This window comes from Elephas maximus, chromosome 1, assembly GCF_024166365.1.
Source record: "Elephas maximus indicus isolate mEleMax1 chromosome 1, mEleMax1 primary haplotype, whole genome shotgun sequence".
NCBI classification, from domain to species: domain Eukaryota; kingdom Metazoa; phylum Chordata; class Mammalia; order Proboscidea; family Elephantidae; genus Elephas; species Elephas maximus.
Genome location: NC_064819.1, coordinates 103,340,754 through 103,356,409, shown reverse-complemented (window position 1 = coordinate 103,356,409; position 15,656 = coordinate 103,340,754). Strand labels below are relative to the sequence as shown.

At 41.6% G+C, this 15,656-nt stretch overlaps 1 protein-coding gene across 6 annotated transcripts in view; it reads left to right on the top strand.

The window, feature by feature from the left end:
• Positions 1-15,656, top strand: part of KIF6 (kinesin family member 6) — a 560,205-nt gene that overhangs the window by 420,705 nt on the left and 123,844 nt on the right. For all 6 annotated transcript variants that reach the window (XM_049891330.1, XM_049891334.1, XM_049891323.1 and 3 more), the window contains one exon: positions 94-149. In XM_049891330.1, coding sequence (XP_049747287.1) covers positions 94-149 — 56 coding nt within the window. The remainder of the gene's footprint in view (positions 1-93; positions 150-15,656) is intronic.

Here is a 15,656-nt window from a genome sequence, read left to right as displayed (position 1 = left end):
GAAAATGCAGAATACCAGTAAGTAGTACAGGTTTTATTCCTAATTTAGGGTGAACAGAAAAAGTTAAACTTTCATTTCTCTTTTTTCCCCCAGATTTGCTGAAGCAAAGGCCTTGGGAGAAAGTATAAATGAAGCAAGAAATAAAATTGGTAAGCAGATGATATTCTATAAGCCTCCTTCACAGGCCATTTTCCTGGTGAAAATCAGGTCCTGGTGTACCTCTAACAAGCAATGAAGCCTGGTTTCAGGGGAGCTCCTGGGAGGAAGATGCTCTGCCAGGGCCTTTCCTTGGAAGCTCATCATCCTTCCCACCACCCAACAGGAAACACACTTTCTTTTGTCTAGAATTTGAAATTTTCATCTCACGCAGGCCTGAGCTCTAGTATCCCAAAGAGAAAGCTCTGCTTTTCTCTGGTGTTTTTTGACAACAGCTCAGCTAGTCATAACCACGCAATTACAGGGATGTCGTCTCGTATTTTTCAAGTGCTGTGGAACACTCTTACACCTCCCAAAGTGTACACTTAGCACTGCTGGCCCAGGTGTGCATTTTTCAGAGCCTGCAATAGCGAGCCACCAGGGCAAAGGCTGCCTGCTGAGCAGGGCGTCCCCTCTGAGGTGAGCATCTCTGGAAAGGTCAGATAAGGCAAGAGGAAAACTCAATAAAAGCATGCCAAGTGAGAGGAAAATATTTCTTCTTTCATCCTAAGCTAGAAGACACAGCAGAGACTCATCTCCCAGTCTCGGGGGCAGCTTTGCAGAAGAGATGCCTTGAGCCCTCACTTCTATGCTGGGAAAGGCAGTAGTTACCTGTTGACAGCTGACTCCGTGGGTCTCTGTTGTCCCATTTCCCTCCCCTGAGAAGTGAGGTCAGGTCAGAAGCCACCGTGAGTGTCCCTTGTGGTTTCTTCTACAGAATATGGAAAGTCACAATAGCCTCAGGTTGTGTAAGTCTGGGAAACAAGAGCCCACCACTTCCCTCTGTGGCCTGAGCAGAGCCATCAATTGGCCTGGGCTGAGGTAGCCAAGGCCTGAGCCACGCCCAGCAACCCAGTTGAGAATCTTGGAGCCTTGGGTGTTTTTAACCTAATGTCCAGAATCTCAGGAGAAAGAATGCATTTTGATTTTCCCTAACCTCTAATGAAATTTTGCATTACTTCAGTGACAAACATAGGCAGCAGACCACACTAGAGGTAGCAGCACCCATCACCAGCAGCAATCACAGACATTGTCCTTTCACATCACACTGTGGCAGACACCGTAAATGGCTTTTATGCTCATCATTACTTGAAAATTAGAGTAGCCATTAGATCTTGTTATTTAATGCATTTACGTAAAAGCACATAGCTATTTCTATATCACAAAATATCTTAAAATGCTGATAACTATTTCAATATAATTGGTTTCTTTTAAAAGCATATATATTTTACTTTATGCATCTAAAATCCTGACTCTGAGAAGGGATCTATTACCTGCATCAGAATGCCAGAGGGATCCCTGGAACAAGAAAAGTTTACAAGCTTCTTTCTTGGCTTGGATTCCCAACCCCCCTAAAACTGTGTGAAAAATAATTGTGAGTAGGAGTGTATGCATTTTTCCTGGAATAATATCCGTAACTTAACCACTTCTCAAAAGGATCAGCGATCCAAACCAATAAGGGATTTGACTCTGGGCCCCACCAACAGTGCCAGGTCTTCAAGCAGAAAGCAGATATCCTACTAGGGGCAGCCCGCTCCCAGACAGTAGCTGGGTGCTGGCCTACCAGGCCTGGGTTACCTGGCAGGTGGAGGAGGCCAGGAAGGAAGGGGAAGCAGACTACATGGTTTCAGGACTGAATTGTTACTGCTTATCCAACCCTAGGGGACTCAGTGGTTTATTTTCATCCCTGGTGCAATAAGGGTGAAAGTCCTTTTAGAAACTACATCTCCCAAAAAAAGTAATATCAAGGTTGGCTCTTTGAAAAATATCTGAAGACCAACAGTAATTGTAGACCAACAGCAATTGGTGGGAGGCACCAATTACCTTTACTAATATACTGAGTTTTTCACTCTGCGTATAATGGGTTATTATCACAAAGAATTATAAATTCTCCGTAATTTTGGTGAAATAACCTATGTTGATGAATCCAGTTTGCCACATTCTTGAGATTAGGGAAGTCGGAGGCTGCTGTACCGCTGGACAAGTTGTACACTGGCCAAGAGCAAGGGGCTGATGGTATGAGGGCTGCAAGTGACCTGCCCAGAGAGCATTTCTGTTTACAATTCACACACAGAGTCCCGTCATGCTGGAGGAAGCCCTTGGCACGTAAACCTTTGTTTTTCCGCGGATAATAATAAGCAACGCTCACGCTGATACTAAGCTTCAGGCTTTCGTAGCTACCAGAAGGGAAACTGGCTAGTTCAGTGGTGCTGATAAAGCCAGTGTCGCTCTTCATTTCACTTTATGCAGATAGCAGACTATGACCCATTCATCTCCTGTCCACCCATCTTTCGATCTGTGCCTTTGATACAACGGGCCCTGAGACTCCGACCCCATTCCTAGACAAGACCCTCATGGTTCTTGACCTAACACCCTCCATCACTTCATCGCAGAACACCAGGTTAAAATTAACGAGTTGTAAGTTGGAACCTGTACACATATTTAAATTTCTAAGGCTACCTTGAAGAAAATTTGTTTCAGGAGATTTATGACATTACTGAGTGTATTTTTTCCTAGGGAGAAATTAAATCAAGTGGAATTTGCAGTCCCCAAGGAGTCCTTTAGTGAGACTAGGAGCGTGTGAGACGGTGACTCAGCTCCACTCCCAAACCACACCACATCCTGCCTCTGGACCCTGGGGCGAGAGAGGGGGTTGCCAAGCAGTGCACGTGTAATTGGGCCTGCAGAGAGGAAACAAGATCCGTTTTGTGAGCTACAGATCATCCACCCACATGTTTAAAGTTCAGGTTGCCAATGTCTTTTCAGCTAATTTGTTTTTCCTGTAAAGTTGGAATCTAGAGGTGCCTCTTGAGTTTCATTCTCAAAAATCCCTAAAGGCTATTGATTCAGGAGTGACCACATAGTACCTAATTTTTATTTTTTTATAATAATCACTTGGTCAAAGCTTCCACATTATTCCCTTTTGTTATAAGAAGCCAACCCAAACTAGGTTGATAAACTCTTGCCAGAAACTCCTTTTTGTCCTTCTCTATATACCATTTGGCACAAATGGTTAAGCACTGAGCTACTACCTGAAATTCACACAGAGGCACATCAGAAGGCAGGCCAGTGATCTACTTCCAAAAGATCACAGCTATTGAAAACCCTACGGAGCATAGCTCCACTCTGACACGCATGGGGCCACCACGAGTCAGAATCTATTCAGCAGCAACTGGATTTTTAGTTTTATACACCATTTACATAAATGCTGATGGAGAAAAACAAGCTGAAATTGGAAATGGGAGAAATATTTAGAATCTGCCTGAAATCAGAGCCTTTTTTTTCTGTAGGAGAGCCATTTTTATTGTATCTGCCTGTCCCTTATACCAAAGCATTAGGCTGCCTTCTGCCACATGGGCTGTGTTTTGAACACATTCACACACACCCTGCTTCCACTTGACATATCTCTAAAATTGCCATTGACCCCAAGGTGTGGAAGGAGAAGTAGACAGCAGCATAGCCTAGGCCATTCTTTTCACTTCTTAGAATTCTGGCATTAGTTTTTCTACATCAGTGTTCTACCACTGGCACCATCATCTTTGGCAACAAAGGACACTTAATGCCCATTCTTTGGAGTAGGGCCCACTCTCCAGACCAATCCAGGGACCAGCTGTTTTGGAGACAAGCCAAAGAGTTTGATTGACACCTCTTGGCAACGCTATACCCCTCCATAGGCCCCTCCAGGCCAAAATGAAAACTAAGGTTGCAGGATGCTGTGCAGAATGGTTTTCACTAGTAAACCACTCAATGACCAGTTAAGAAATCATAAGGAATATAATTGAGGTAGCTGTTAGTGCAAGATGAAGAAAAAAACAAAAACTAGCAAAACATTCTGAAGTTGTTTTTCCCCTACTCCAAATTGAAAGGAAGACACCAACCCATCATTTGAACAGTACTCTTTTACAAAATGTTTCTCTTATACATTTGGGATTTGGGAAAATAATTTCTCAGGTCCAGGTCTTATCTGCAAATAAATAGGACTGTTTGTCAGCTTCGTGCATTTCCTGTACTTGAATCTTCCTTTGAGGTTTACTTTTGAACTTGCTTTGTACACGTTGGCTTCTAGTACCTTTTCCCGGAGTAAGGGAGTAACAACTTCCTGGTCATTTTGCCAGATTATGTTGACCTGAATCAAGAATATCCTTTTGTTATTATTTGTTTCCAGCTCCAAAAACAAGCACAACAACAACAACTCAACAATAACAGCCTCCACCATTTATTGAGAACTTATTCATGCTATGCTAAGAATTTGACATCTGTTATCTGATTTAATCCTCTCAGGGAAGAGGCATTACCTATAAGGTGGGTATTGCCGTATGTCATAGATTCTAAAACACATATTTTTATACTCTTAAGAAAAACAAACCCACTGCCACTGAGTCATAACCGGCTCATAGCAACCCTATAGGACAGAATAGAACTGTCGCCATAGGGTTTCCAAGGCTGTAAATCTTTACAGAAGCAGACTGCCATACCTTTCTTCCAAGGAGCAGCTGGTGGGTTCAAACCACCAACACTTTGATTGGCAGCAGAGCGCTTTAACTGCTATGCCACACCTTTGAAATCAGGATATATTTTACCATCACTTTTGACCCTTTTTTTTCACATTTTAAAAACTTCTGTTAGAGTTTATGGAGTCTTTTTTGTCGTCGTTAGCTGTCATTGAGTCAGCCCCCAACTCATGGTGACCCCATGCATAATGGAATGAAATGGTGCCCAGTTTCCCATAATTGATTGCTGATAGGACCGTTATGATCCATAGGTTTTCATTGGCTGATTTTTGGAAGTAGAGCACCAGGCCTTTCTTCCTTGTCCATCTTAGTCTGGAAGCTCTGGCTGAAACCTATCCAGCATGATAGCAACATGAGGTCACTTATCTAGTTTAAGCCAAACTCCAAAATTTTTAAATGCTATATATTGTCTCCAAAAATTCAGATTTACCTGACCTTGCCATTTTCTTTTGAGTTTATTGGTGCATTTAGTCCATTTACATTCAGCGTAATTATGGATAGGCATGAGTTTAGTGCTGTCATTTTGATGTCTTTTTTTGTGTGTTGTTGACAATTTCTTTTTTCCACTTAATTTTTTGTGCTGTGTAGTGTATCTTTATATATTGTTTTTTTCCTCTTATTCCTTGTTGTTGATATTGTTTTTGCTGAGTCTGTATGTTTTTCTTCCATGTTATTTTGATGTGTAGGATTGTTATTCTCCTTTGTGCTTACCGGTGTTAATATTTACACCTATTTTTCTAAGTTAAAAACAAACTTTTATTTTTTTATCACCTTGACTTCCTCTCCCTATGAAAGATCTATGAATACATTTTTTAGTCCCTCTTTATTCTTTTAATGTCATCTTTTACATAATGACGTCGCTGTCTCCCTGTTTTGAGCGTTTTTTTATCTTGATTTATTTTTGTGATTTCCCTATCTGGTTAATATCTGGTTGCTTGTCCTGTGTTCCAGTCTTGGGTTGATACTTGATATTATTGATCTCCTAACCAGAGATCTCCCTTTAGCATTTCTTGTAGTTTTGTTTTGGTTTTTACAAATTTCCTAAACTTCTCTTTATATGGAAATGTCCTAATTTCGCCTTCATATATGAGAGACGGTTTTGCTGGGTATATGATTCTTGACTGGCAATTTTTTTTTCCTTCAATACTTTATATAAGTCATTCCATTGCCTTCTTGCCTGCATGGTTACTGCCGAGTAGTCCAAGCTTATTCTTATTGACTCTCCTTTGTAGGTGACTTTTCGTTTACCCCTTGTTGTTGCTGTTGTTAGGTGCCATCAAGTCAGTTCTGACTCATAGCAACCTTATGTGCTACAGAGTGAAACACTGCCCAGTCCTGCACCATCCTTACAATCCTTGTTATGCTTGAGCCCATTGTTGCAGCCACTGTGTCAATCCATCACATTGAGGGTCTTACTCTTTTCTGCTGACCCTGTACTTTACCAAGCATGATGTCCTTCTCCAGGGACTGATCCTTACTGACAACATGTCCAAAGTATGTAAGATTACTGTCTCACTATCCTTGCTTCTACAGAGCATTCTGGTTGTACTTCCAAGTAAGGTTTGTTCATTCTTTTGGCAGTCCATGGTATATTCAATATTCTTTGCAGCACCACAACTCGAAGCTGTCAATTCTTTTTCAGTCTTTCTTATTCATTGTCCAGCTTTCACATGCATATGATGCGATTGAAAATACCATGGCTTGGGTCAGGCACACCTTAGTCATCAAGGTGACATCTTTGCTTTTCAACACTTTGAAGAGATCTTTTGCAGCAGATTTGCCCAATGTAATGCGTCATTTGATTTCTTGACTGTTGCTTCCATGGCTGTTGATTGTGGATCCAAGTAAAATGAAATCCTTCACAACTTCAATCCATTCTCCAATTATCACGATGTGGCTTATCGGTCCAGTTGCGAGGATTTTTGTTTCCATTATGTTGAGGTGCAATCCATACTGAAGGCTGTGGTCTTTGATCTTCATTAGTAAGTGCTTCAAGTCCTCTTCACTTTCAACAAGCAAGGTTGTGTCATCTGCATAATGCAGGTTGTTAATAAGTCTTCCTCCAGTCCTGATGCCCCATTCTTCTTCATAAAGTCCAGCTTCTCAGATTATTTGCTCAGCATAAAGATTGAATAGGTATGGTGAAAGGATACAACCTTGAAGCACACCTTTCCTGACTTTAAACCACTCAGTATCCCCTTGTTCTGTCTGAACAACTGCCTCTTGATCTGTGTAAAGGTTCCTCATGAGCACAAATAAGTGCTCTGGAATTCCCGTTCTTTGCAATGTTTTCCATAATTTGTTATGATCCACACAGTCGAATGCCTTTGCATAATCAATAAAACACAGGTAAACATCCTCTGGTATTGTCTGCTTTCAGCCAGGACCCATGTGACATCAGCAATGATATCCCTGGTTCCATGTCCTCTTCTGAATCTGGCCTGAATTTCTGGCAGTTCCCTGTCAATATACTGCTGCAGCCGCTTTTGAATGATCTTCAGCAAAATTTTGCTTGCATGTGATATTAACAATATTGTTTGATAATTGCTGCATTCGGTTGGATCACCTTTCTTGGCAATAGGCATAAATATGGATCTCTTCCAGTCAGTTGACCAGGTAGCTGTCTTCCAAATTTCTTGGCACCTCCAGTGCTGCATCTGTTTGTTGAAACATCTCAATTGATATTCCATCAATTCCTGGAGCCTTGTTTTGCACCAATGCCTTCAGTGCAGCTTGGACTTCCTCCTTCAACACCATCGGTTCCTGATCATACGCTACCTCTTGGAATGGTTGAACATCAACTAATTCTTCTTGGTATAATGACTCTGTGTATTCCTTCCATCTTCTTTTGTTTATCCCTAGCTACTCTTACAATTCTCTTTTTATCTTTGGTTTTGGCAAGTTTGGTTATAATATGTCTTGGTGACTTTCTTTTAAGGTCTAACTTATGTGGGGTTCGATGAGCATCTTGGATAAATATCTTCTCATCTTTCATTATATCAGGGAAGTTTTCTGCTAACAAGTATTTAACAATTCTCTCTGTATTTTCTGTTATCTCTCTCTGTTCTGGTACTCCAATCACTTGTAGGTTATTTCTTTTGATAGAGTTCCACATGATTCTTAGGGTTTCTTCCTTCTTTTTTTTTTTCTTTTTTGGTTAATTCTTTTATCAGACTTTTTTTCTAATATATTGGTGCCAAGTGTTCTGGCTTCAATCTCACTAATTCTACCTTCTATTTCCTCAGTTCTGCTCCTCTGACTTTCTATTGAGTTGTCTAATTCTGTAATCTTATTGTAAATCTTCTGAATTTCTAATTGCTGTCTCTCTATGGATTCTTGCAGCCTATTAAATTTTTCACTTGAATAACCTTTTTAATTTCTTCAACTGCTTTGTCTATGTATTCCTTGGCTAGTTCTGTATTCTGCCTGATCTCCTTCCTGATCTCTTGAAGAGTTCTGTATGTTAATCTTTTATATTCTACATCTGGTAATTCCAGGAACATACCTTCATCTGGAAGATCCCTTGATTCTTTATTTTGAGAGCTTGTTGAAGTGATCATGGTCTGCTTCTTTATGTGATTTGATATTTACTTTTTTCTCCGAGCCATCTATAAGTTATTGTTATCAATGTATCTTATGTTTGCTTACTGTATCCTAGCTTCTTGCTTTGTTTTGTTTTGATATACCCAAATAAGCTGCTTGAATGAGCTAGCTTGATTATTTGTGCCTTTGAAGATCTAATGTCCTGTCACCAAGAGGGCTAGAGCTGTTACCAGGTATACGAGCTTAGGAATCCATTCACTTTTCTTGTATGGATTCAGGTCAGGTGTCCAGGTAGTTGGTCATCAAGTATGCAGTACAGGCTCTGTTCTGCAGTCATAGAGGGACAGGAATGATTGCTGCAGACATAGGTATCTGGTTGCAGCAGGGGTCACTCTCTGAACAAGGCAGGGGGCTGACAACTGTCCCCTGAGTGCCTGTGAGGAAAGTGGGTTCTGTGGTTGGACCATGTGCATCCAGTGCTTTTGGTTGTAAGGACTTGGAGGCACCATTTATCCCTGGACCCCTGTTGCAGGTTGCTAGATGACATGGGTGGAGCCACCAGTCCCCAGGCCACTAATGTGGGCAGGTGAGGACCCTGTTTAACAGGAAAAGTGATGCCAAACTTCAAAAATCCACCTCTCCACCGCACTGCTGAAACAGTTGAAGTCAGATCTCAAGCACATACACCATTTGCAGTAACAAGGGCCTGATCTACTGAAATGGGCCCACACAGGTCCATGCAGCGGTGAAAGGTATTCAAAGGCCTCGGATCGTTTGTGCCTGGACATAAGCCGCTTCAGTCCTGAGCTCCTCAGCTTAGTGGAGGTGTCAGATTATCTTTTCCCCCAACTGTTAATTTACTCCTTCTCCAAGGCCAGGAGAATGGCGTGCAGCAGGACCTATCTCAGGCCCAGGGAAATTGACAGCCACTGAAGCTGGCTTGGGGGCTGCGGGTGCAGTAAAATAAATGCAAGTCCTTAGCTTTTGCCCAGAGAGTGCTGTTATTCTCTGGTTCTGAAGGCGTGAGTAGACTGTGCGACTCGTGTCCCTCCCTAAGGAAACCATGTCCCAAAAGCTACTTCCAGCCCCGCTGCGGTCACTCCAGGGGATCGTGACTGAGGGGCACTGGTTTCCACTGAGTCAGGTCCAGCAACTCCTCACTGCTTCTGAACCATCTTCCCCTCCCGCTGCCACTCAATGTGATTTCCTAACTTTCCCTTTGATGTTCAGGGCTCCTAGCTTTTCATATATGTACATGTATAATCATTTCACTTGTTTTTTGGGGTCCTTTTTTTTTGGTTGTTGTAAGAGGGATCACCAGAAGTGTCTGACTACTCCACCATCTTGGCCCTGCCTACTTCTTTTGAGTTTAAAATTTCACTAAGCTGTTACTCAGCTTTCCTGAATCTTTAGCCTTTATCCTATTTGATATATGCGACAAAAGTCTCCAACTAGACTCTACCTCAGGGGTTGCACGCATAGTCCAAGAGGATTAAAAGGGTTTTTGTAACACAATTACTGATAGGTCATTAATCATTGAGGAAGGGAGGCAGTGGGAGCTGAAACTCAGCCTGCCATCTGTCCTCCATTCCGCGTGCACTGGCTCAAGGCTGCATCTGCCTGTAGGAAGGGGCACCTTGTTCAAGTTTGTAGAAAGATGTGCTGTCTTCCTGTCTGGAGATGAGATGAGAAGACAGAAAGGAAAGTGAGCTGGTTGAATGGACACAGGAAATCTGAGGTGGAAAGGAAGAGTATGCTGTCACATTATAGAGAGAGCAACTAGGGTCACATAACAGTGGGTGTATACATTTTTGAGTGAGAAACTAATGAGCTGTAAACTTTCACTTGAAGCACAAAAAAACAAACAAAAAAAAGATGCTCTGTCAGGTTGCAGTTGCCCTAGCGGGATCCAGTGCCCCACATGGGTTTCGACTATCATCTTTAGTAGTTTAGATGGTGAAATTGAAGGGTTACAGTATATGCAATATGCGGGGCTTTGGACTGGCTCATTCCAGCTTGAACCCCTGCTGAGAATTTGGATTTCTAACAAGTTCCCAGGCAATGCTGATGCTGCTGGTTAGGGACCAATTCTGAGAACCACTAGTAGAGCACTGTTTCTCAAAATTTATTATACATAAGAATATATGTATAATATATTGTTAAATTATACACATCTTGTCTATGTAAAATTTAACAATGTATTAAAGGGATCTTGTTAAAATGTAGAGTCTAATTCAATGTATCTGGGGTGGGAATGCCAATTTTCAGCAGGGATTCGAATTGGAATGAGTTGGTTCAAAGCCCTGGCTATATGATTCCAACCGAGTGGGTTTACCAATGCTGCAAAAAACATGAGAGAATTCAAAGTAAAAGTTCAGGTGAGGTTTAGTAGGAATAGGTGTAATGATATGCTTATGCTTAAATATCAAAACCAGCACAAATAAGGACTTGTTGTTGTAAGTTGTTGTTGAGTCAGCTCTTCTGTATAACAGAAGAAAATGTTGCCTGGTCTGACACCATCTTCATGATTTTTAATATGTTTGAGCCCATCGCTGTGGCTGATGTGCCAATCCACCTCATTGTGGGTTTCCCTCATTTTTGCTGACCCTATCGGAATCAACTAGATGTCAAAGGGTTTGGTTTTGTTTTTTTTATACTTTACCAACCGTGATGTCCTTTTCTAGCAATTGAAAATAAGGACTTGAAGGAGCAAAACCAGCATAATTAAGGGCAGGCATAGCAGTCATCAGGCACCAGAAAATAAAAATGTGTTACTGTAAAGTGCTATTATTTAAAAGGTAAAAATACTTTACTTTCAAAAGTATATACTGCAGCAGCCAAGAAGTCCTCCTTTCACCCTGCCAAGCATTTTCATGCCTATGTTGCATTGCATTTCACTGGTAACTCCACCTCCTCATAAGAAAAGAGATGGTTCAGAGAAAACCAGCTAAAATGATGATTAAAACATACTCTAGAGTAGCCTCTGGGGTCTTAAAAGCCTGTGAGCACCCATTTAGGATACTCCACTGGTCCCACCCTCTCTTAGTTATCTAGTACAGCCATAACAGAAATACCACAAGTAGATGGCTTTAGCAAAGAGAAGTTTATTTTTTCACAGTAAAGTAGGCTAGAAGTCCAAATTCAGGGCTTCGGCTCCAGGGGAAGGCTTTCTCTCTCTGTCGGCTCTAGAAGAAAGCCCTTGTCCTCAAACTTCCCCTGGCCAAGGAGCTTCTCAGGCACAGGGACCCCAGGTCCAAAGGACGTGCTTTGCTCCTGGTGCTGCTTTCTTGATGATGTGAGGTCCTCCAACTCTATGCTTGCTTCCCTTTCCTTTTATCTCTTGAGAGAGAAAAGGTGGTGCAGGCTACACCCTAGGGAAACTCTCTTGACCTTGGACCAGGGAAGTGACCCGAGTAAGGGTGGTGTTACAATCCCATCCTAATCCTCTCAACATAAAATTATAATCACAAAAAGGAGGACAGCCACACAATACTGGGAATCATGGCCTAAGGAAGTTGATACACACATTTTGGGTGGGGGGGGGACATAATGCAATCCATGACACACCCCTTCAGGAGCAAGGAAGAGTGAAGAAAACTAAAGATACAAGGGAAAGATTAGTTAAGATGACTAATGGACCACATCTACCACGGCCTCCACCAGACTGAGTCCAATACAACTAGATGGTCCCCAGCTGCTACCGCTGACTTCTCTGACAGGGACTACAATAAAGGGTCCTGGACAGAGCTGGAGAAAAATGTAGAGCAAAATTCTAACTCAAAAAGAAAGACCAGACCTGATGGCCTGTCAGAGACTGGAGAAACCCTGAGATTATGGTCCCTAGACACCCTTTCAGCTCAGTAATGAAATCGCTCCTGAGGTTCACCCTTCAGCCAAAGATTGGACAGGCCTATAAAACAAAACAAGACTAAAGGGGCACAGCAGCCCAGGGGCAAGGACTAGAAGGCAGGAGGGAACAGGAAAGCTAGTAAATAGGAAACCCAAGGTTGAGAAGGGAGAGTGTTGACATGTTGTGGGGTTGTTAACTAATGTCATAAAACAGTATGTATATACTAACTGTTTAATGAGAAACTAGTTTGTTTGTAAACCTTCATCTAAAGTACAATTAAAAAAAACAGAGAAAGAGAGAAAAGCGAGCAGAGATTCATGGGGACCTCATCCCACCAAGAAACAAGGGCCAGGAGAATAGTGCCTCCTTTGGACCCAGGGTCTCTGATTGAGAAGCTCTGATCTCTGGTTGAGAAGCTCCTCAACCTGGGAAGATTGATGACAAGGACCTTCCCCCAGAGCCAACAGAGAGAGAAACCCTTCTTCTGAAGCTGACAGCCCAAATTCAGACTTCTAGCCTCCTAGACTGTGAGAGAATAAATGTTTGTTAAAGCAAAAAGAGAAAAAAAAAAAAAACTCTAGATATGAAAATGTATGTATACAAAGAAAGAAATTGCAAAGTAAATTTTTACTTTATTAAGTAATTCAGCACATACTTATTTTAAATAACAAGCTGTATTATGCATTAAAGTATTTAGCTTGATTTACGAAAATTACAGTTATCAAAAAAATGTTCAATTAACTTGTACCCAGTTTGTACTGGCTGGGATGCTTATGGCTTTAAGTTAAACCTCTTTAAACATAAAAGGAAATTTATTGTCTCTTGTGACCAAGAAGCCCAAGCAGTGCAACTGGCTTCAGATGATAGCACACTTCCTTTCGCTCTGTCTCTCTCTTTCTGTCCCCCTCTCTCCTTCTTTATCTCTCTCTCCCTATCTCTCAGTTCTGCTTGACTTGGTTCTGTGACACTGTGACAGCTCTCCCAGTGTGGAAACTTCAAGTTTACGTGGTCTGTTGAATTCATAATCTCAGTGAAAGAGCAAGTATCTTTCCCAACTTCACTGGCAAAAGTCCCTGGAGAGACGAATGGTTGGTCTAGCTCAACTCACCTCCCCATCTTTGAACCAATCCAGAGGATGGAACGCTCTGATTGACTAGGGCTGGATCATGTGGTCACTCCTCAGGCAGGCCCCATGTAAAACACAAAAACGAAAGATTTTAAGGAATCGAGGCAGTATCTTTCTCCACAGGAAGAAATGCTGGGCAGATAAAAATTGTGTTCACTACCAGGCCTTATGGAATTTTATCTACAGCCTAAAACAAGAGAGATATGTAAAGGAATGGGTAGTAGTTCATATGAGAAAAAGAGAAAAGTTAAACATTTATCCTGCAAAAAAAAAAAAGAAAGAAAGCTGTGAATAGGGAACTTAAAACCTGGTTTTAAATACAACTCCTGCTATGAAATATTTGCAAAATTATATGCTAAAATATAATTGGAGTTTATAGGAAAAATAAGATTGGGGAAGATCTCTCAAAAACCTAGACAACTTTAAAACTAGAGCACTAACAAGACCAATTATAACCCTAATAAAAATAATGATGTAAATTAAAAGACAGGTTAAATTCCTAATGTATAAGGAAACACTATATAAAATACCAATTTTTTTTTTTTTTTTTCCAAAAATGAGGATATCATGATGGAAGAGCGTATGAGGAAAGGTTGTTGTTATTGTTAGGTGCCATCAAGTCAGTTCTGACCCTATGTCAACAGAACGAAACACTGCCTGGTCCTGCATGATCCTCACAATTGTTGTTATGCTTGAGCCCATTGTTGCAGCCACTGTTTCAATCCATCTCACTGAGGATCTTCCTCTTTTTCACTGACCCTCCACTTTACCAAACATGATGTCCTTCTCCAGAGACTGATCCCTCCTGACATGTCCAAAGTATGTGAGACATAGCCTCACCATCCTTGCTTCTAAGGAGCATTCTGGTTGTACTTCTTCCAAGACAGGAAAGGTTGAGGCTGTTGATTTATGAAGACATGAACAAAATGCACAAAGATAGGGAAGAGCAGCACAATAAAAACTTCTAAAAGAGAGCACATAAGGAACCCTGGTGGTGCAATGGTTAAGTGCTAGACTGCTAATTGAAAGGTTGGGGGTTCAAACTCACCCAGCAGCTCTTCAAGAGAAAGACCTAGTGATCTGCTTCTGTAAACATCACAGTCTAGGAAACCCTATGGGGCAGTTCTACTCTGTCACCTGGGTCACTGTGAGTGGGAATTGACTTGACAACACCTATAAACAACAGGAGAGAGCAATGGCTACCCTGGATCAGGAAGAGGGATGGAAGGAGAAAAGACCTGTGTGCAATATGCATTTCTTCGAAACTTGCTGGGGTCAGCTGTGCTAGCTTATTTGTATTTAGTGCTATTACCTGATGGTGCAAAATATTAACTTACTAGGAAAAGAATCCTGTGTGAACAAACGAGACTGCTGCGTTATATACTGACATCATTCCCCTATTAACCAATTGTATATGTGCTAATTCTTGTTAAAGAAGCATATTTCATAAGAGAACCAACTGTATATTACTTGATGTTACATAGAGGGCACCAATAAATGTAATTCAACTTTAAAGAGACTCAGAAAGGAAGAAATAATTTTTAATTGTATCATGTAAAATAACATTTTGTCAGAAAAGTAATTAAATGGGTGGAGATACTTTAAAAGCAGGACAGATAGTCATCTTTCTGAGATGACTCAGGAGATCTAGAGATGAGAAGAGGGAATGACTTCTTAAGGTCCCTTCTGTAGCAATTCGGGTGTCATTGAAATCACAGAACATTCAGAGACACACAGTTATCTGTGACAGCCCACAACCGGTATGACTGATGTCTTCATAGAATTGATGGAACGTTTTGCTGTCACAGTTTGGAGATCAAACAAAAGAATAATTTGATGCAAGCCAGAGGGCTGTAGAGTACATTAACTGACAATAGGTAGCAACAATAATTGTCATGTATAGAGAAGGAAGCAATAATTTGGTCAGAATGTCAGCAGAAAAAGAGATGGATAACTGTATCCCAAGTGTCCTGAGAAGGTAGTCTTACCTTAGTGAGTGAACCAAGGGCCAGGATTTGGCCTCGCCCAGGTGGACTCAGGAAGGCTGACCCATGCCAGTCAAGCTCACCATAAACCGGAGAGGCAGTTTATTAATTTACCTTGGGAGATATTCTTTTATAGGCAAACTCTTAAACTGCCTCCATCCAGGGCGCCTCCTCCCAGATATCAAAATACCTGGGGCACAGAATAGGGTAGTTATTGGAACCTTGAAAAATGGGCCTCTCCAAGGACAAAGGGAAGTAAAGAGTTTTGAGAGGTATGTTTTCACGGCCATGGTGAAGCTACACAAGGTGTCCCCTGCCCACAAGAGCAAACAACCCTGTAGCCATTACTGGCCTTGGTCCAGGCTCTCTTCCCCAGACAGTACATGTTCACCACTTCTGACTCATCTACTCTCCAGGCTGACCAACCCCCTTCTGTGCACAATACC